The 21,613-nt window shown below is 47.4% G+C and overlaps 2 protein-coding genes across 6 annotated transcripts in view; both read right to left on the reverse strand.

Annotated features, from left to right (window-relative positions):
- The window catches only part of SEC13 (SEC13 homolog, nuclear pore and COPII coat complex component), a 35,479-nt gene extending 22,613 nt beyond the window's left edge, over positions 1-12,866 (reverse strand). Inside the window, exons 1-5 of one of the 2 annotated variants that reach the window (XM_047831492.1) lie at positions 12,747-12,866; positions 9,145-9,189; positions 6,799-6,914; positions 3,673-3,824; positions 2,995-3,128 (exon numbers count right to left, since the gene is read on the reverse strand). In XM_047831492.1, the coding sequence (XP_047687448.1) occupies positions 2,995-3,128; positions 3,673-3,824; positions 6,799-6,914; positions 9,145-9,189; positions 12,747-12,749 (450 nt within the window). In that variant the 5' untranslated portion in view covers positions 12,750-12,866. Of the gene's footprint in view, positions 1-2,994; positions 3,129-3,672; positions 3,825-6,798; positions 6,915-9,144; positions 9,190-12,322; positions 12,446-12,746 lie in introns of those variants that run through there. The other variant, XM_047831502.1, reaches the window with a different exon arrangement.
- Positions 1-21,613, reverse strand: part of ATP2B2 (ATPase plasma membrane Ca2+ transporting 2) — a 321,401-nt gene that overhangs the window by 3,679 nt on the left and 296,109 nt on the right. For all 4 annotated transcript variants that reach the window (XM_047831438.1, XM_047831429.1, XM_047831453.1 and 1 more), the window contains 2 exons: positions 17,107-20,144; positions 1,351-1,356 (listed from right to left, as the gene is read on the reverse strand). In XM_047831438.1, the coding sequence (XP_047687394.1) occupies positions 19,833-20,144 (312 nt within the window). In that variant the 3' untranslated portion in view covers positions 1,351-1,356; positions 17,107-19,832. The remainder of the gene's footprint in view (positions 1-1,350; positions 1,357-17,106; positions 20,145-21,613) is intronic.

Genomic DNA, 21,613 nt, shown 5'->3' on the forward strand with positions numbered 1-21,613 from the left:
GGTTGAAGCCAGTGCTCATTTATCATGCAGAAAATCCTAGCGTCCTTAAGATTTATGCTAAATCTACTCTGCCTGGGCTGTATAAATGGAACAACAAAGCCTGGATGACAGCACATCTGTTTACAATGTGGTTTATGGAATATTTTAAGTCCCCTGTTGAGACATATTACCCAAAGAATCCTTTAAAATGTCCCTGCCTGGGGGAGCCTGGGTGGCTCCGTTGGTTAAGCGTCCCGCTTCGGCTCAGGTCATGATTTTGCGGTCTGCAAGTTAGAGTCCTGTATCGGGCTCTCTGCTGTTACCATGAAGCCCACTTCAGATCCTCTGTTCCCCTCTCTTTCTACCCCTCCCCTCCTCGTGCTCTCTCTCAAAAATAAATGAAAGTTAAAAAAAAGTATTACTGCTGACAATGTACCTGGTCACCCAAGAGATCTAATGGAGATTAATGACAATGACATTAATGTAGTTTTTTTTCATTCCTACTAACACAACATCCATTTAGCAATTTCCATGGATTAAGGAGTAATTTTGACTTTCAAGTCTTATTATTTAAGAAATATATTTTGTAAGGCTGTGGCTGCCATGGTGATTCCTCTGATGGATCTGGGCAAAGTAAACTGAACACCTTCTGGAAAGGATTCACTGTTCTAGATGCCATTAAGAACATCTGTGATTCATGGGAAGAAATCAAAATAACAACATGAACAAGAGTGCGGAAGGAATAACTGCAGATGTGTGGAAAGAGCAAGAGAACTAGAAGTGGAGCCTGAAGATGAGACTGAACTGCTATAATCAAACGATCCAACTTTAACACACAAGGAGTTGCTTCCTCTGGATGACAAAGAAAGTGGTTTCCTGAGATGGAATGTACTCCTGGTGGAGATGCTGTGAAGACTGTTGACATGACAACAAAAGATTTAGAATATTACATAAACTTAGCTGATAAGGCAGCGGCAGGATTTGAGAGGATGGACTCCAAGTTTGAAAGAAGTTCTGCTGTGGGTAAAATACTATTAAACAGCATTTCATGCTACAGAGAAATTGTTCATAAACGGAAGAATCAATAGATGTGGGAATCTTCAAAGCTGTTTTCTTTTAAGAAACTGCCCCACCACTCCAGCCTTCAACAACCACCACCCTGATCAGGCAGCAGCCATCAACACTGAGGCAAGCCCCTTCACCAGCAAATAAAAAACAAAACAAAAACCAAAAACACACACACAAAAAAACCCCAACCCCCCCCCCCAAAACCAAAAAAACATTACAACTTGACTACTCAGATGATGCTTAGCATTCTTCAGCAATAAATTTTAAGGTACATACATTGTTTTTTAGACCCAATGCTATTACTGTATACTTAATAGACTATAGGAGAGTGTAAATATAACTTTTATATGCAATGGGAAACCGAAAAATTCCTCGACTCCCTTTACTGCAGTGGTCTGGAACCAAACCCACAATGGCTCTGAGGTATTATAGGATCTGCCTGTATTATAGGATTCCATTCATACGAAATGTCCTGAATAGGCAAATCCATAGACAGAAAGTCAATTAGAAGTTGCCTAGGTTGGGGGTAGGGTGGAGAGCGACTGCTAAGGAGGATTCTTTTTGGGGTGATAAAAAAGTTCTGAAAATCAGCAGTGATAATTGCACAATTTTGTGAATATACTAAGAACTACAGAATCGTATATTTTAAAAAGGGGTGAATTTTGTAAGTAAATTGTATATTAATTTAAAAACAAAAAAAATGCAAAACTTCTTTCAGTTTCAGGTGCTGTTCTTACACTGGCCAGCTATGGTTTCCAGTGAACACGGTTGGCTGCTTTGTCAGTTAGAAGGCACTCCATTGCTTCCTGCTTCCTCCTGCTCAGATACCAATACCCTAAAGCCTTTGGTTGTTGCTAGTTTATTTCCCTCTGCCTCTACTTTGGAGGTTGTGGAAATACCTTGTTACCTTGTTCTGTTGTAAATGTGGTTACTGAATTTTTGGTTGTGCTACCTAGTTGCTCTGTTGGTTTTTACAGAGAGATGAGGAAAGACTGAAAAGCTATGATGCCATTCCCCACCATCTTCCCAGAAGCCGCTCACCCTATTCATTTCTGCAAGCTAGTCAGCAGATAAGAATCCAAGCACCTCAAGTAAAGACCCTGATACAGGCTCCTGGGGCCTTGAGGGCTGAACAGGCTGTGGATCTCTTAAACTCTAGAGGCGCATAAGTACAGTGTCAAACTTGAGAGCTACCAAGTTTCCATCTGGGTAGACTGCAGAAGAATCTGGGGCCACCAAAGTTGGAACTGTTATATAGTGAGAAGGCACAGATTCTGGGTTCTAACGCCGACACAGGACCTTCTCTAAGTCGTTTACTTTTTCTAAGCCTTTTCTGTGTCAACATAAAATGGGAACAGGACTGCTTACCTTGCAAATCTGTTAATTTGATAATTTCTTCTTTCACTGACAATTGTTTGTGAGGATTACGTGACACACAGTAGGGGCTCAAATGGTGTGAGACACTCTTCCACTGTCCATAGTGCTTTCTTATTTCAACCATAATATCCAATGATATTGAAATGCAAGGCAATGAATTCCTATGATGCTCTTTATAACACCACTCAGTTCGAGGGGGTCCCAATGACCACTGCAAGCACGTTAACTTGAGGCGTCCATGGCAAAGGTAGCAGGTAGGCAGGCTGCCACTATCACCTTGCCAGTGCCCTGGCCCTCCCTGACTTGGGAGCTTGCAAGAAGGCATCTGTGCCAAACCCTGTCCTGGGCTGAATGAGGCTGGTGCAGCTTGGGGCCTCCCTGGATGCCACCTCTGTCTGGCTTCAGAGCAAAGCGGCTTGAAGCTGCCCCACCAAACAAGTCTGAGCATCAGTCCTTCCCAGCCCCCCGAAGAGCAGCGACACAACTCCTGCCACTCTCTAGGGAGTTTCCAGGAGACACAAGGCAAGGCAGCAGAGCTACCCTCCACATGCAGGCAGAGTCTGGACTTACAGTGTGAGCATTGTTGATCTTTTTCACTTCCCACTGGCCCTCTCCGGTGTATGTCAGCAGGGAGATGGCCCCATCCGAGCTCCCACAGGCGAGGATTAGGCCATAGTCATGGGGGGCCCAGCACACAGAGTTTACTGTGAGAAGGAGGGAGGCACAGTTAGCAGAATTTCCCAAGAGGAAGTTTCACTTTTGTCAATTAAGAAGATTTAAAAAACCCATCACCTACGACTATCATAACTTCATAAACTATAGTCTACCTTTGCAAAAAGTAGGATGGGGTGGGATAGATAAAGGGGATTAAGGGTGTACTTATTGTGATGAGCACGGAGTAATGGATAGAAATACTGAATTATAATATACATCCGAAACCAATATAACACTACATTAATAAAAAATTAATAGGAAAAAAAGTAGGACAATAATCTGAGAATAAAGGCCAGTACTTAAAATGAATAAACTTAAAAAAAAAAAAATGCACCGTGTTTTTTTTTTCCTTTCTTGATTTGCTTTAGACTGGCTTTAGGTCTTAGCGCCTTACCTCTGCTGCAGACAGACAGCAGAAAAACCAACCAAATCCAAGGGATAAACAAGGAGCACCACGAGGGCAAAGGCGCCAGTGAGCTTCAGCCACGACCGGTGCAAGGCCCTGCCCACCCACTCCTACCACACTCACGGTACCTGAGGAGTCGTGGCCTGTGTGCTCATGTGTCTTCTCCCAGGTGCCATTCTCCTCTTTCCAGATAATGACTTTCCGGTCATAGGAGCACGATGCCAAGATGTTCCCATACATGGGGTGGGCCCAGGCCACTTGCCACACAGGACCCTCGTGACTGCAAGGGGAGAGGATCAGAGGCGGCTCACATGGGCCACAGGAACCTGCGGTGCTCTGCCAGCCACTACTTTGGACCCAACTGAATGCCTTCCTTGATAGGCAGATACAGTATCTTAGGACAGAGCCACCTAAGAATTTTATAAGGGAAAACTATAGGATGTCACCGCCAAAAGGGACCTTTGTTGGGACGTAAAAGAGGTCACAGAGGCTTTGAAAGCAAGTCAGGACTCTAAGTTAGCCTCTTTGTTCCTACACAGCAGAACCTCCCTCCCTCGTCCTGCAGTGCAGCTGACACCACTTACACCTGCCATCATCAGGAGAAGCCTCTCAGTCTATTCATTTGTGCACTGATCAATCTAGGGTTTGCACCCACAAATACTCAGGAAGTATTTACAGAGTGAACTGCTACTCATCCTTCCACAATGGCTAAGTCTTGAGTATCTGTTTCATATTTTTCACTCTTCTTCTAATTTGTTCAAGGGCATGTCTCTGCTCTTCTGATCTTATGCATTCACCTGGTAAGTACTATCTGAGCACACACGTAGTGCTAGACTCTGTACTAGGACCGTCTCTAAGGTGCAGGGAAGGGTGGGCACCAAGCACAAAGAAGCGGCACGGCAGAGGTGATGGCCCAGGCTCTTTCACACCCACTCGCCATTCACTAGCTGCTTGACTTTAGGCAAGGGCCATGCCCTTTCTATGGCTTAGTCTCCCAATGGAGATATGAGCAAGGCTTCTTTCATACCGTGCTCATGAGGGGAAATATTGGTGATAACTCACATATAAAGCTTGGAACAGTGCTGGGCACAAGAAAAGAAAAAACCACTCATGCCTGTTAGTTGGTACTGCTGTTCCTTGTTCACTTCTCTACCCCACTCAAAGTGTCCTCCCTCTGGCTGGGACAATTCCCAGTCCCCACAAAGGAGCTGCCAAGCAAACTCAGAGAAGACTCAAATGTCCTACAACTAGCATAGTTTTAACTGAGGCAAAAAAAAGAAAGGGTGTGTGAATTTTTTATTCCTGTAATATTGCACATCTTTTGAACCTAAGAAAAACAGGGCAGAAAGGACTGAGTAACAGCAGACGTGCCTGCTTCTGCCAGAGCTGGCAGCCAGGCACCTCTCTGTGTAGCCATGGGCTGCTGCTGCCCAGGGAAAGTAGCATGTGACCCCTTACTCAATTTTTGACACTCAGGAAGAGGGGAACTTCTAGGCTCATCTCCCCAGAAGGCTACTTAGTTATGCCTTCTTTTTTTTTTTTATATAGAAAACTTAATTTTTTTTAATGTTCATTTGCTTATTTTTAAGAGAGAGAAAGAGCATGAGTGGGGGAGAAGCAGAGAGAGGGAGACACAGAATCCAAAGCAGGTTCCAGGCTCTAAGATGTCAGCACAGAGCCCGATGCGGGGCTTGAACTCACGAACTGTGAGATTATGACCTGAGGCAAAGTCGGACGCTTAACCAGCTGAGTCACCCAGGCGCCCCAAGTTATGCCTTCTTTAATTAACAAACGTGTAATGAGCCCCTATCTGTCAGGGGTTCTTAATTTCTCCTGTGCAGTCTGGTGAAGGCAATGGTTGGTCCCTTTTCAGAATAATGGATACAATACATCAAGCTAGGATTATAAAGGAAACCTAATTATACTACAATACGGTTAGTGAAATGTTAAAGAACGATTTATAATACAGTGATACGTGTACTTCTCGGTTAGCACATTAATAAACTCTAGTGGCAAGTCTAATAGCCACTCTTAGTTCAGAGTAGTGATGAGTGTAAGTGCTACTCTGAGACAGCTACAACTGTAATGTGATATGAAACCATGTGTGTCTTCTACTGGTAATAAAGTTACAGGTGCTCTGACTTCTGTGGTTTCCAGCCTACCTCCAAGGTTGAAGGAAATGCTAAGTATCTGAGTCACTGAAAATAAAGATGTGATTTTTTTTCCCTCAGCCCTAGTTCACCAACCCCTGAATTCTATACACAGAACACTGGAGATCCATGGAATCCAGGTCAAGAACTCCCATTTATTTGAAAGGCAGTGGAATGAGGGAAAGCAGAAGTGTGGCCACAAAAACCAGCCAGGATCTCAAGAATCTCAGTAGGGAGATGAAATATGGCCCTTTGTAGCAACGTGGATGGAACTGGAGAGTGTTATGCTAAGAAATAAGCCATACAGAGAAAGACAGATACCATATGGTTTCACTCTTATGTGGATCCTGAGAAACTTAACAGGAACCCATGGGGGAGGGGAAGGAAAAAAAAAAAAAAAAAGAGGTTAGAGTGGGAGAGAGCCAAAGCATAAGAGACTCTTAAAAACTGAGAGCAAACTGAGGGCTGATGGGGGGTGGGAGGGAGGGGAGGATGGGTGGTGGGTATTGAGGAGGGCACCTGTTGGGATGAGCGCTGGGTGTTGTATGGAAACCAATTTGACAATAAATTTCATATTTAAAAAAAAAAAAAAAGAATCTCAGTAGGGAGAAAATAAATCAAACATTTGTAAATATTACTGAATATCTGCCATGGGTAAATAGGCAAATTTATGGGATTTATATAATTACTAATGCATTTTTACATTAACATTATTCTTACATTTCTGCCTTTCAGGGCCACTTTAGATCATGTTGGCTAAACAAAGGAAGGTCATTTCCCACTTTTAAAGGCAGCAGTAGCTATTGAAAGCACGTGGTGAGCAGGCCCTGCCTGGGAGGAGGCAGCATCAGCCCATTTTGAGGGTGAGCAGGTGAAGGCCTTGCCCAAGGTCTTCTAGTGAGTATCTGGGTGGCAAAGTTGGGATTTATTCCTGGATCCATCAGCCTGGGATGTCTGCTGAGGGCAGTCACTTGGCTGGGACCTGGGTGTTCTCTCTGCTAACTGCACCATGGGGCTCCTCTGATCTGCGTTCTTAGCTTTTCCTGCCTTTCTTGAGAAGCCCAACCATTCTCTGAGATCTTGCCCAGGTGTGGCTACACTCACCCCCTGAGGTCGGCGATGAGGATTTGTCCTCCATTTCGCACATCGAAGATTTTCACGGACCTGTCTGATGAGCAGGTTGCCAGGCGGGTGCCATAGTAGTCCATCTGGGCATCGTGCTGCAAAGGGAGGATAGCTCAGGAAGCCTGCAGACTGGGTGGGTGGGGGTGGAGTAGTCACCAGGACAGTCTAGTTTGGACCAAAATTTACCTGAAATTAACCTCAAAGCAGCATCACTATCAGGCAACAAGCCAGCATCCCGACATTCCCATTTCTCTGACAGGCACCGTCTTTCTGAAGGGACAAGAAAAACCATACCTAGCTGCTTTGAGACCCTTTACAGACACGGGAAAGTCCTTTCCATCCTATTCTGTAGGGTGGGTATGGGAGACAAAACGCTGACTGGCTAGCCTCCCTCTTCTTCCTTCGTCAGGCCCCACCATGTTGAGGCTCTATGGGCTACCAGGGAGGATACCTGGAGGTTCAGCTCAGCCCCAGAACCCAGGGCTAATGCTGATCCAAAGGAACAGCCTAAGACTGCCTGTAGTCCCCAGTGAGGTCCTCCAAAATGCACATTGGGCCTGGACACAAGGTTCTATTCAGACATTTGGGCTCCTTCCTCCAACCATGGCCTTAGATCCTTTGTGGACCTTTGTTTCTGGATTTTTACTAGACCTTTTTCCTAGCAGCAGGCCCAGTACCCCAGACTCTTCACCAATGCCTTAAATGTCACTAGTCCCACCGATGAATGGACCTTCTGGATGCTAACTGTCCATCCAGACCTAGGGCTGGTCCCTGCCCACAGCTCTTGTCTCCCTGGTTCCTCTGAGGTGCAAGGATGAGGCTTTGCCCCACTGAACATCCTGGTCTTTCCTGTTTGTTGCCTATTCCAAGGTACCTTCTTCAGTTGTCTCATCTTGGGGGTTTTAGGAACTATCAGCTATCATTCTTATGGTATTCAGGAGCAATTCCACTTTTTCAACAGAAGCATTCTATCTGCTTCAACATTCTTTCCCCACCTCTCTCTCTACCTGAGGAAAATGTCCTGATTCTTCTTTGGAAGTCACCCCCTCAACTCTTCTAGGTCTTGGCTTCTTGGAAGGCAGGCAATGCAAGTATTAAGATAGATTTCTTGGACACTTCTCTTGCAGAGTGCCATCACACACTTCAACAGGAAGTAGGGCATAGTACCTACAGACTTAAATCCTATCTCTTTACCTTACCTGTTGTGCAACCTTGGAAAAATGACATAATCTCCTTAAACTTGTTTCCTTCTCTTTAAACGGGGCTAATGGTGGCATCTGCTTTAAGAGTTGTTATAAAGGATAAATGAGATACTGAAAGTATTTAGTATGAGTCTGACAGTAAGTGAACATGCAAACATTGGTCATTACTTCTATGCCTCATCTGCTTCTCAAATCTAACCTACCCAAGCAGGTAGCATATCCCATTATTTTCCCCATTTTACCTATGGGGAAATCAATGCTGGCCCAGAAAAGTTAAGAAATTGGTGGGAGTCTCAGACTGCACTTTCTTACCCAAGGTACCATGCTGTCTCCAAGGAGGTGTGGTCTTACAGCTAGACCAACACATGACTGCATCCAAAAAAAGATATACAACCACCGTGAGCCAGGCAACATCTCAGAAGCCCAAAAGCAATTGCTGGTGAGGTTGTGAGGGCAGGGAGGAAATGCTGTAAGCTTATTGAACAGGGTCTTGCTCAAAGGCTGGGCCTGGACTGCTTGGCCCTGCATGAAGGAGTGTCTGCATCTTTGCTGCTAGAGACTTTAATCCCTGGACCTTCTCCATCGCCCTGTCCTCTGACACCGAGCTGTGTTTGCCTCTCAGGAAACGCCCTGAGTTAATGAGTTCTTGTTCAAAGGGCTTTGCCCGGCCCACTGTCTGTGGTAGTCCTACCTTGGCTCTGCTTTGGGCTTTCGCGGTAAATGCTCTCTGCCTTTGTACTGAGTAACCTTCCTATTCTCTCTTCTTTCAGCCCTCTTTGCTATGGGGCTAAGAAGTAGCAGTAGGAGGAAGGCATGTGGGAAAACCATTGTCAGACCTTCGCACCTACGCAGCCTTCATCTCAGAGCAGGTTACTCTGTTGCCTAAAGACCGAGGGCCTTGAGCTATAAACAATTCCCAGGTTCCTCCCACTATAGAGTGACCAGAATGTCAGAGTCCTGCCAATGTGGCAGCCACTTCTGGGAGAATAACCATATCCTGAGGCTACAGCCTGACTAAAGGGTGCAAAGCCACACTGGATTTATGGGTGATCAACAGAAATGCTCCCATGCACTGAAATGCACACCTGCACAGCGCATGAGGGAAGGCTAAAGGAATACTTACAATCATGTCCTCATGGGAGGTGTCCACAGTGTTAATTACTGATACCTAAAACCAAAGATATAGTTGATAAATCAACAGATGGCAGTTAGAATGCAAATTAAATCTATCAGTCATTTCTAAAGTTCTTGCCTGCATTTGTTCATTCATTCACTAAACATTTAGTTTCAGTATGTTCTTTTTGCCAAGAAATGGAGATATAATGAGTAAGAAGTATTTCTTGGGGTACCTGGGTGGCTCAGTTAAGCACCTTACTCTTGATTTCAGCTCAGGTCATGACCTACAGTAAGTTGGAGCCCCACGTCAGGCTCTGTGCTGATGGTGTGCAACAGCTTAGGACTCTCTATGGGCACGCGCTCTCTCCCTCTCAAAATAAATATTTTAAAAAATGAGGAAAAGAAGTATTTCTTGCCCCAAGAATGTTGCACATAATTAACCCTGACATGCAAAGATAAGTACTTTAACGGTAGTTTACATGTACGTAGCAGCCTGAGGGGCTGGTGGTGGTAGACATGAACTGGGGGTCAGATGATGAGAAATTTGCCAGGTGGCACAGGGGAAAAAAGGAAAGTCCAAGCAGAGGGACTAATATGAGCAAAGGTGGGGGGAATGGCAACCAGTCTTGGCTACGTTTGAGGGTAAAGAGGCACCCTGGGGGAGCTATGGCTATTGTTCCCTTCCTGGATGACAGAGTTTCTGATGTTACAGGCAGTTTTTTACATAACAGAGTTAATACCTAAGATTTGGAGAGCCGATTCAAGTTTCTCCTGAAGCTGCTCCCTGGTCCACCACCTGTGACAGATCCTAGTCCCTCACTTACTGGGATCCAGGGTTGAGCAGCTTATAGGGCTGGAACACAGCGGCCATGGTCATCACCTTCCCATTCATTCTTTGAGGTCCAGCTCAAATTCTTGAAGATTCCCAGATTCCCCAACCTGCTGGACTCCTCTGAGTATCTTAAGCACTTAATGTCTACAACACTTTACATCGTTTTTTAAAAAATTTTTTTAAGTTTATTTATTTTTGAGAGAGAGAAAGAGAGCGAGAGAGAGCGCAAGCACACAAGCAGGTAAGGGGCAGAGAGAGAAAGGGAGAATCTGAAGTAGACTCCTGGCTCCGAGCTGTCAGCACAGAGCCTGATGCGGGGCTCGAATCCACAAACCTTGAGATCATGACCTGAGCTGAAATCGGACGCTTAACTAACTGAGCCACCCAGGTGCCCCCACTTTACACCCTTTTCTTAACACAAGATGAACTCCCTGGACCAGGGTCTGTGTCATCCACAGTTCTGAATCTTTTCAAATCACCCAAGCACAGTGCTTTGCAACCAAAAGGAACCCAGTGACTGCTTGCTCAATGAATAAATGAACAAAACCAGACAACTTTACTTTGCTCAACCACTATTTAAATTCTTGGGACAGAAAAGGACTGTAAGGGAGGTTTCAGTTTGGAACTGTATTTCTTTCCTTTTTCCTTTCTTTCTTTCTTTCCTTCCTTCCTTCTTGAGAGAGAAAGAGAGCAAGCGAGCAAGCAGGGGAGGGCAGAGGAAGAGAGAGCATCCCAAGCAAGCTCCACGCCCAGTGTGCAGCCTGCCTTGGGGCTTGATCTCATGACCATGAGATCCTGAGAGGAAACCAAGAGTTGGATGCTTCACCAATGGAGCTGCCGAGGCACCCTGGAACTGGTATATCTTACCACCTCTCCCATTTCATTTTTTTCTGGTACAAGCCCTGCAGGTATAAAGTCTGATTTGACTTTTTGGAAAAGTGGAGACTGGAAAAGGACAGTTGCAGAGCAGTTCAAAAGGTACATAACAAGTAAGCACTGGTTTTCTCATCAAATTCTAGGCTCCCTAATAAGCAGACCTCTAAGGTCTGCAAAGGCAAGTATGGAAGATGAAGATTCTCTTACTCTTGCCAAGCCGTCTAGATTACAAAGTACTCTCTCAGATGCACCGGGAAGGACAAAGGGCAGGATTAATTGGAGCCATCTGATAACTAAGGAAATGAAGAAACCCAGAAGAGAGAGCATTAGCCAAAGTCAAAGAGCTAGTTAAAGGCGGAGCTGGAAAAACAGCCCCACCTGTTAATTCCCAGCGCACAAAGCTTTCCACCTGACCAGGCTGTCTATCTACAATATAAAGTAGTTGTTATACTGACTTCCCTAAATCAGCAGCTGAGGGCTAAGCAGAGTCAGGAACAAAGTTTACTGGTAGGTTTGCCCCAGGTCACCAAAGGGCCTCAGGAATAACTAGCATTTATTTTTAACCACCCTCACCCACCAGCCAGGATTGGTGGGAACCGCACTTCTGAAGAAGTGACTTTTTCTTTTTTTTTTAAGCTCTTTTCTAAAAAAAGGTCCTTCTTCCTGAGCACCTCACGCTGTCTGGTCCTTGTTAAGTAGTAAGAGGCAGCCCTTAAAACAATTCAGTTCTTCCCAATCGGCTGAAGAGTTAAAATTTCATTTAGAGAATGCTGAGTATCAGAACATGAGCGATTCTACTCAGCAGCTGAAGAATGAGGGGCCAAAAGAGGTGATTAATGTCAAACTCTGCAGACCAAGAACTAAACCCAGTGTCCTGACTTCTGGTGTGTCCAAGCACACCCATTTTCCTGAGAGCACTGGTTTACTGTATTCCCCCTACTCTGTGCCAGGCTCCAGCGACATGATTTTATTCATTAGTTACCATTCAGTCATTCACTCAAAGAGTAAATGTGGAATGACTGTACGCTGGATGCCAGAGATTTAAAAAATCGAGCCCCTACCCTCAGTCATTTAAAAGCTCATCCTCACATCAGTTTCTTGAAGCGCCCATCATACTCTCCGGCCCTACACCAAACAACTGTTCCGCATACATCTCTGCTGGGAGAGGTGGTAGGTGGTGCAAAGGACTGGTTAAGAGGGTTCGAATCTCGGGGCGCCTGGGTGGCGCAGTCGGTTAAGCGTCCGACTTCAGCCAGGTCACGATCTCGCGGTCCGTGAGTTCGAGCCCCGCGTCAGGCTCTGGGCTGATGGCTCGGAGCCTGGAGCCTGTTTCCAATTCTGTGTTTCCCTCTCTCTCTGCCCCTCACCCGTTCATGCTCTGTCTCTCTCTGTCCCCAAAATAAATAAACGTTGAAAAAAAAATTTAAAAAAAAAAAAAAAAAAAAAAGAGGGTTCGAATCTCAGCTCTGCCACTTACCAGTGGTGTAAGAGGCTTCACCTCTCCGAACCTCAAGCTTCCTCATGCGTAAAGTGTCGATAATAACAGCACCTATTTTGCAGGGCTGTTAGCAGGCGGAGATTATGGACAACGCTTGGAACTTACTAAGGGCTCAGGATACAGTAGCACCTACGGTGTTCTGGGTTTTGTTTTCATTTGTTGGGGGAGGAGAAAAAAAAAAAAAAAGGAAGAGCAAGAGACGCGGCAGCAACGCGGTCCGCATAGTTCCAAGAGGTTCTAAGGCCTCCCTCTGGCCTGCCCCTCCGAAAGGTTCCGAGGGGCAGGACCAGAGCCCCGCAAACCTCGAAGCGGTGAAGGGGAGCTGAATGGCCCCAGTCTAGGGCTTGAACCTCAGCAGGGTAGTGGAACCCGGGAGGGTCGCATCCCCGGACCCCACACTCACCATGCCTGCGACGGTGGGCAGCTCCCGGTCTCGGACGTGGCAGCTCCCGGCGGCGCCCCCGAACAGCTCACTTCCGGCGCCGGGCTGGCCGGCAGTCGGGCCGTGGCTCTAGAGCCTCCGGGTAGCAACGCGCTCCGCTCGCACTAAAGGTCCGTGCCTTTTCTGGGCCGTACCCCGCCCTCCCAAGGCCACTCCCCTTCTGCGTGCGGAGCGCACGAGACCAAAGGGGTGGGGCTCTGGTTTCCAAGGCCCGGCTCACCCCGGGGCTTTTGGAATCCGCAGCCGTAGCCGGTCTTCTCTCCTGAAGAGCCCTTGCCTTTTGCTGGGATCCGTACACGAAAGGAAGGATTCATAACTACAGCTTCACCTCCCTCCCTGCGGGTTCTGGGTCCAACCGGCCTTAGGATGAACATCGTAGGAGAGTAATTTTGGGGGTAGTGGGTAGACTGGTCCTAGTGCTTTCTTGTTAGTCCCTCCTCAGAACCCAAAGCTGGGACCGGAGGCAATGAAGGCCAGGGGATGCCAGTTACCAGAGGTTGAGCCCTCTCACCCTGCCCTCTCCAAGCCATGGGAGGAACCAACGCCTCCAAACTGCCCCTTCCCCACAGTCCTGGGATCCTGTGAATCTGGTCCATCAGGTGGACACCCCAGGCAGGGAGGGATCTCAGCTAGGCTCTTGCGGCTAGAGCCCAGTACCTAAACCCCAATGTCCCCAACCCCTAGGTCCCGGGCTTCCTACAAGCACAATGAGAATGCAGTACTGCTGGACAGAGCCTGGGAGCTCCCCTCAGCCACACATGGTCAGGCAGCCCTGGACCTCTCATGGCGTTAATGAGTACAGTGACCTAGGGTGAAGTCTAGGCTCCCCTTGTGTAAGTCACAATCCCTCAGTTTCTGTCTTGACACTAGATGGAAGAATTCTAGCTGGCGATGGTCACTGCTGGAGAGAAGATGTTAAGGCTCAAACAGTGTGACAGACCTAGAGCATCAAGGAACTTTGGAGCAGGGGCCAAAGTTGTGTGGTGTTAAAGAGTTAAGTGCTGGGCCTCCAAGCAGTGGCTCATCCTTCCGCCCCCACCCCAGATTTCAAGATTATTTCCCTCTAATGGAGAAATATTGCAGGGATGTTGGCGGTGGAGCTAGGGGACAAAGGGGGCAGGGCGCTTGGGTCTCCTGTTCTTCAAGGGACAAGCCCTGGCCTTCAGTCTACAGCTGCACCACTGATTCTCTGGGTGCATCATTTCTCTCTGAGCCTTGTTTTTCTCGAGTGGAAAATGGGGACAATGACATTTTTGATATAATACAAATAATATAGTTGTTATTAAAGGAATTCCCTGGTGTAGGCATTGAAGCTGGAGAGATTGTGGATTTGGGACAAGCAATGCAATTGTTTCTTATTCATTAAGGTATTTGCTGGTAGGACTGAAGCACACTGTAATATAGAAGTTTTGAGTGCCAATTCTGGCATCATGACCACTTGGATCACTCGTGTATCTTCTCCTTTCTAGGTGGGAGAAGCACTCTCTCTGAGGTGCTGTCTTCTCTTCTGTTAGGTGGAAATTATAATACCTATGCTGAAGGTTGATGCTGGGAGTAAATGGACCCTGGGATGTGAAACTGTTTGGAAGTTGAATGGGCTCATGGTGCTTGATCTGGAGATCAGTTCTCCCTGAGAAAGGCTGGCCTTTAGTGTGTGTGTGTGTGTGTGTGTGTGTGTGTATGTGTGTGTGTGTTGGTGGGGGGAGGTGTGCATGTGCAACCCTCAACCTTTGGACCAACATTGAGACCATCGCTTGGTCTGGGCACATTCTTGTTTTCTGCTAATGCTTAGCAGAGGTTTGCACAGTTCAGATTCTTAGGGTGCCAGGCTCCCTTCTGCCTCCCCCATCCCCAGTAAGGGATGCCACCTACATCCTCTGTCCATACCTCCTGTCACCTCCCTCCAGTTGATCCTGGACCTCAAATCAGGCCATTCTTAGCTTTCCCCCATTTGTGCCCCTACCTCCGAGACCCTCTGTCCCCAAATCTCTTCCTCTTTCTCCTGAGGCCTCTTCCCCCAAAGTCTTTCTTTTTGGGACTGCTCACTGTTCTTCATGAAAGGCAGGTTAAACTTATCTCCCTCAAATGGTGGATGTTTGAAAGGTGTGGCCTGATGGAAGGAGAGAGACACCCACTGAGCTATGCACCCTTGGGCAAAGTGCCTTTCCCTCCCAGAGACTCAGTTTTCCCGAGTTCAAATCCACAGAGGACGAGGACCCAGCTGTCCTGCGGAAAAAGGCCTTGTGATGTGTACCGTGTCTGTGTTTCCACGTGTGCATTTATTGTTATTGCTCAGTATAGTGTTGAAAAGGCAGACAAATCCCATTAATTACAAAGAGCACAAGCCAGAGATACAGAGAAATAAAGAGTGTACAATAAGAGCACAGTCACTTCCCAGCCCCAATTGCCCCAGAGCCCCCCGGAGCCCGGGCAGCTCGTGGAAGCTGGAACGGCACCATTTCCTCGCTACTCTGTTATAAAATATGTGCACACAAGAGTTAGCAAAGTGTGGCGACCCCCGAGAGGAAAGGTCCGGAGGGAGAGCACCACAGGCGTTACAAAACAGACTTCGGGGGCTGAGAAGGTCCCAGAGCAGCCTCAAAGGTCTTGTGTTTGGTGGAGGGGGTGATGGCTGATGCCCAGGTCCTGGGATCCCTTTCCCTGTACTTGGGTGAGTAGGATCTCTACATCACAATCAGGAGAGCTTGCTTCAGAACTTGGACAAGACCTGGGGATTTTTCTGCTGTTGTTTGATTTAGGCCTTGGCTCTGGAAGACCCAAAGCCTTCAAGAAATGCACCCCTCCCATCTTCTGATGGGATCTCGGACACTAGGGAGAGAGTTTTGGGTAGGAGGCACGTCACAGTGCACCTAGCTGACAGCCTCCTGTAAGTAGAGCAAGAATGGGCAGAGGGTAAGGGTGGCGTGAAGGTCCAGGAAAGAAATGGCTGCATCCCAGAGGACCTATCATACAACCAGTGAGAAAACTTTGGACAAAGAACAGGAAGTGAACTCCCTCCCCCCTCCCCCCAAAAAAAGCAGTTCAGGAACGGGGATGGGAATAAATGTTTCTCCAGGAGGAGAATAAGAAATACAAACAACTGGGCCATGCATCAGGTAGCTCCAGGTCTGGGAGAGAGCCTTCTTTCTCTTCTGGACTGGGGCAGGTGGAGGGTCCACCCCAGCACAACCAAGGGGGGGGTGACTTTGGGTCCCAAACTGAGATTGGGAGGGGACTTGGTGGCCTCTCCTGTTGACACCCTTGCTTAGGGTATAGATGAGATGTTGTTGGGGGGAACATCCGGCCTCCCCCCAAGATTTAGGACACTCCTTTTGTTTCTCGTTTTGAGACACTCTATTTAGCGACCCTGAGTGAACAGTGCTTACAATGGCAGGAAGATGTTTGCACGTAGAATGACAGGGCCTAGTATATGGGGTGGGGGAAGGGCTGGGGCTGGAAGAAGACTTGGCAACATTTTAAAGTTTACTTAAAAGAACAGCTGTGAGACAGTAACCAGCAAGTTTTGTTTTAAAAAAGAGAGAGGGAAGGGTGTTTATCCTATCACATGATAAAACATATAAAGCGACAGTAAGCAAAACTGTATGGCTGGTGCCAGATGAGACACCCAGATAAGGGAACAGAAGAGAAATTCCAGAAATAGGCCCACATCTATATACACCATCAGTATGTGGTACGGGGCGGGGGTGGGGGGGCATTTCAACATGGCTGTGAAGAGTGGCTACTCCAGGGGTAAGCCACCCAGGCTGAGACAGGTCCAGAGTCCTCGGCCCAGTACCATCATTGCCACTGGTCTGGTCTCAAAAGCAGGGGACCCTCCCTCTTGTCAACTCTGTGCTCCAGTTGGGACAAAGGAGGAAGGGGCCAGGGTGAGGTGAGGCGGTGGGAGCAATCGAGGCTGCTTCTGAGTTAGGGAAAGTGCTGCCTGAGTTGCAGGGAGGAGACATTTCCTCCCCGCCCACCTTCAAAAGTGGGTGATTCTCCAGCATCAGGGGTCACTCAGTGGGCCCCTCGCTCTTCTCTCATCTGTTTGGGAGAGACAAGTTGCTGAACTTAGACTTCAGAATGAATCTGCTACCTTCTCCTGGAGCCCTTGTCCAGAGGACAGAAAAGAAGCTACGTGGATGGTGCAGTCCCAAACTAGAAAAAAAAATATACATTACAGAATATATATTTACTGTGTTCTGTTTGATTTTGTTTTTTTCCCCTTTTTTTTTTAAAACCACAGACATTTCAGAATCACACTGCGGCAGTAAGAAGAGTCAGCGATCGAAGCATAACCATTGCATAGTATTAAATGAACAGAGACGGTGAGTTCTTTATTTACAGTTATTGTCTAGATAAAAAAATTCATAAAAACAGATGAATGGTCATAAATTATTTACCCCCTAATGGGGTGGACTGCCAAACGTACCCCATGCTGCTAGATATAGGACGCAGAGTGCAAGCTTTATGTACTACAGTGAGTTTGGACAAACCAATCATTTCCTCTGTGTGTGTGTGTGTGTGTGTGTGTGTGAGCATCCATCATTCCTGACAAGAAAAGACCAACGCTAATGTCGGGTGTCCTCCGTTACTTCCGCTGCTCCCTGTTCTCCAAGCTAGGCTCTACTCAGAGAAACCCCTCCTGTTTTTCCCTGTGTCCTGGCTCCAAATAAACAGGGAGCATGGGTGTGCAAGCACAGCTTTCCTGGTGTCGTGGAATGAGGTCATGGACACAAGATTGGAACAAAGAAGGTGGGGAGATGGAAAACCTTGAGAAAGGAAGCTACAAAAAAAACACCGTGTTCCAAGGCTGCTCCATGTTTTACATGTGCCGGTCTCTACTTTCTCAGCAGGCGAGCAGTGGGCTGGCTTTTTGTGGTGTTTGTATTGGAATCCAGTAAGCATATCTGAGGGCTGGTCACCCCTTTGGGGATGCAGTTTCCTCTGCTGGGTACATTCAGAGATATTCCTTCACGACAATCAGGTGATGCTCTCACACACGGAAGGTCCTCCTTCCAGGAAGGTTTTGCCAGGTGGGATGGGCTGACTTGGGATCCCAAACCCTCAGGTTTCTTCACAGCCACCCAGACGTAGGCCCTCCCAGCTGACTATGGCTCTTTTCCCGAGTGGCTCTCATCTTGTTTGTGGAAGAATTCTCTGGGCCTGGAGAAGGGAAGGGCCGAGCTGACACAGAGCAACTGTGGGAAAGGTCAGTATGAGGAATGAATTTTGCAAGCGAGGTGGAAAAGTGTTTGGTTTTCCTCGAAGCATGGGACGTCATCGATCATGGTATTCAAAATGTCTTTTGCACTGTACAAGTTTATGGAAAAAGATTGTATGCTGAAAAGTCTCAAAGCAAACTTTGTATTAAATACAAAAGTTCTTTTATGAAAAAAGCTGATACCCACAAAGTGCTTAGCAGTTAAGAGGCTGACGTACAATTAAATAAGCTCTCATTAAGTGGGATTACTAGTGCTGTTATTGTCTTGGGGGAAAATAACCACCTTTTCTCACCTGTGATACTGTAGGGTTTCAGAATGGCTTTCTGTCTGGGAAAGCGAGACTTGCTGTCAAAAGGCTACAGTATATATTGCGACTACAGGAAGACAATTTGGTTTAAAAATCACACTGAATACATCTCAATATACACATCATAAGGTTCGTTCGGATCTAAATAGTGCAGAGAAAAAGGCTACTCTTCTTCAAAAATAAAAATAAAAGCAGCAGGCCTTAATGATCCTCATCCAGTATGCCAACAGCTCATACGCTGCAATTTATAAGTAAATAAACCTCTAAATTACTAAAAAAAAAAACAACACAGTAGCATTTATAATATTGCAACACTACCTCAACCTCTGTACAGACAGTGCCAAAGAGAACCTTTTTTTTGAAATGCTCTTAGTAAACTCAAGCGAGTTTCATCGAGAGAAAAGTCTTCAACCAGAGCTTGGCGGACCCCGTCATCCTCCTCGGGCCGGGCCGGCCGTTAGTGCTGCAAACCTAGGAAGCCTTCTCTCCTCCTCTCCCTGTGTCTACGGAGCACGAGCACGGTGTTAACCCCCTCCGGATGGACACTCAGTAGCATTTGGCGTCTGCCTGAGCCTCCCGCGGTAGTGACATAATTGAACGGAAACAGCAGGCAAAAATCAGAGCATGGCTATTGTAAAACATCAAGGATGCAATCCAGGGAAGTGTCTGTTGGGCTGAGCTGTCTTTATAGCATCTCAGCCACCAGTGTTCTTAAACCGTACAAATAGCCAAAGACGTTATCTACAGGTTTGTAAACAAATTACATTCTTGTTTTAGGACATAAATAAGTTAAAATAGAGCATTTAAGCGGAAACAAGGCAACATGCCGGCAAAAAAACTTTATATATCCGTGTGTGTGTGTGTGTGTGTGTGTATACCTATCTATATGGACGTATACGGTCTTGCAGAAGTATACGTTGATATAGATACAAAGAAATGGATATAACCGTGTGAGTGTCTATGAAGTTCTTCGGTTCCATTGGTGCAAATTTACTAGGTGAGTTAAGCTCTGCAGTTTCAAAAAGTTGTTAAATTAACCTATGCAACTGAGACCATGCTGCGCAAGCATTTCAAAAACTCACAGACCAGTCGATTGGATAAATAGTCTCAGAAAAGAGTCTGTTGTCAGTTCCCGCCTAAGAAAACAAACAAAAGACCCTCCCCGACCCCCCCCAAACCAAACAAGGGGAGGACTGGAAGTGCACAGTACATTCATGCAGGGGACGTGGTGGCCTGGCGGGTGCATGGCTGGTCCATGTTCGGGCGGGAGCCAGGAAGGGCTTGTTCTGGGAAAATCGCTCACTCCCACAAGCCCCCCCTCCCCAAGGAGATCCCACCCCTTGCCTCAAAGTGAAAAAGAGTTCAAACAGCATCGCAGCCAGAAAAAGGGTCTTTTGGGTGGAAATGTTGGTTTTCTCGCCAGTATTTGGTTTCCTGTTGTTGCTCGTTGCTGCTTGGGTGAGCTGGGTGCCTGGATGGGTGGGGCCCGGGGGTGGGTGGCGGCGGGGTCCTCAGCTAAAGCGACGTCTCCAGGCTGTGGATGGGGCTCCCTGGACTTGAAGAGGTAGCTGATTTGCTTGTGTCAGTCGTCAGATTGATCCCGCTGTCGATGGCGCTGTTGTTCTTGTTGAGCGATGACGGCGGGCTCGAGTTCTGCTTGAGTGCGGCATCTTCTTCCAGGTCGGTGTCGTCAATGAGGGGGATGTGGGGCTGTGAATCTTCGATCCGGAATTCGGGGTGAGCCATGAAATTATGGATGGAGGTTCGAGACTCAGGCTTTTCTAGACCTTCATAGAGAGAGCTACGGAACGCCTTCACGACGCGAATCTGCAAGGGAAACATAGGGGTGAGAAGCACTGCCCTGGGTGGGGGGCCCAGTAGCCAAGCTGGGGGGGGGCTTGGAGGAGGGGTTGGGGGGAGGGGTCAGGGCACAGCAGGCGGCTGGAATCCACAGTCGCTGGGTGTTATGAGCATGGGAGGAGGGGGAAGAATGGAAGAGGGGCTCAGGTTATATGCATCCGAGAGGTTTTAAAAACTGCTTTGGTTTTGGTCAGAACTACAGTATGAGGACAGGAGGAATCAAGCCCCATCACAGAGATGGTGGGAAACAGTGGTTAGAGGAAGCATAGTCCATTCCGGCGGCCACCCAGACCTAGTGAGAGACTGAGCCTTGTTAACTTTAGAGCAGAAGTTCAACCATGCAGAAGGGGTGCGGGACCAGGTGGGAATAAAGGAGGAAGGAGGAGAGGCTATTTTTAGAAAATTAATCTCCAAAAAAACCACACACAGTTAAGAAACCATACAACATGGAACAGATAACATCACAAACGGAAAAGGAACAGAAAGGGGGAGACGGTTGGATGAGCCGGGATGGGAGAAGACACATGAGGGCCAGAGAACAGGAACATCAAACCGAAGGCAGCAAAGCAAACCAAAGCCAACTCAGGGCTTTCTGGGGTGCAGAGCAGAGGCAGCCAGAAAGCACGAAGGAGCCGGCAGACTGATGACATTCATGGGCAGGAGCATGCCACGGTGAGGGGTCAGGAACCACACAGCACACACAGACAGACACATGGCTACACTTGGAAGCCTGGACAATGTGAACGGAGGTCTTTGTACCCAACGTTTCTTTCCTTCATGCATTTGGGAGGTAAACACTCGAGTATAGACTCAAAGCCCTGGCCAGTCATTGGAGTTGGCTTTGGGGTCCCTCATTTCCTGGGGTATTTGATTTACTTGTGCTTTGAAAACACAAAAACCCCAAAAAAGGAAGCCAGAATCAGATGGCCAAACCCAGCCCTGGGTGGGATTCTAGGGGGTGTGGACCTGAGCCACAAAACAGCATGTTCTTTCACCTTCTGTGACTTCGTTGGAAGCCATGGTTCTCTGAACCACGAAAGGGGGTTGGATCTTGAGTCTTCCAGGTTGGTGGAAAGAGCACTGGACTCAGAGTCCGGAAGACTTGAGCCTGAGTCCTGGCTCTGGCACTTTTGGTGCCATGACCACGGGCAAGTGACCACATTGCCTCACTGGTCATCCCCTGTCCTGTCTCACGGAGTGCAGAGGAACAGGATCCCTGTGTTGAAGAGAGGGGTCCCTTCTCCAGACTCTTGGGAGGGGGAAGCCATGCCTGTCATCTCCAGGGGCAGATGGAACTTGGGATAAAAAGGTACTTTCTCCTCTATTCTTAGCCCCAACTCAGAGTGGAGGCAGTGGCAGGGGAATACAAGGCAGCCTCAGTGCCTCCAAGGAGCAGAGCCTCAGCGAGGTGGCCGTGGAGCTGAGAGCAGTGGCTG

This window comes from Prionailurus viverrinus, chromosome A2 (assembly GCF_022837055.1).
Source record: "Prionailurus viverrinus isolate Anna chromosome A2, UM_Priviv_1.0, whole genome shotgun sequence".
Taxonomy (NCBI): Eukaryota; Metazoa; Chordata; class Mammalia; order Carnivora; family Felidae; genus Prionailurus; species Prionailurus viverrinus.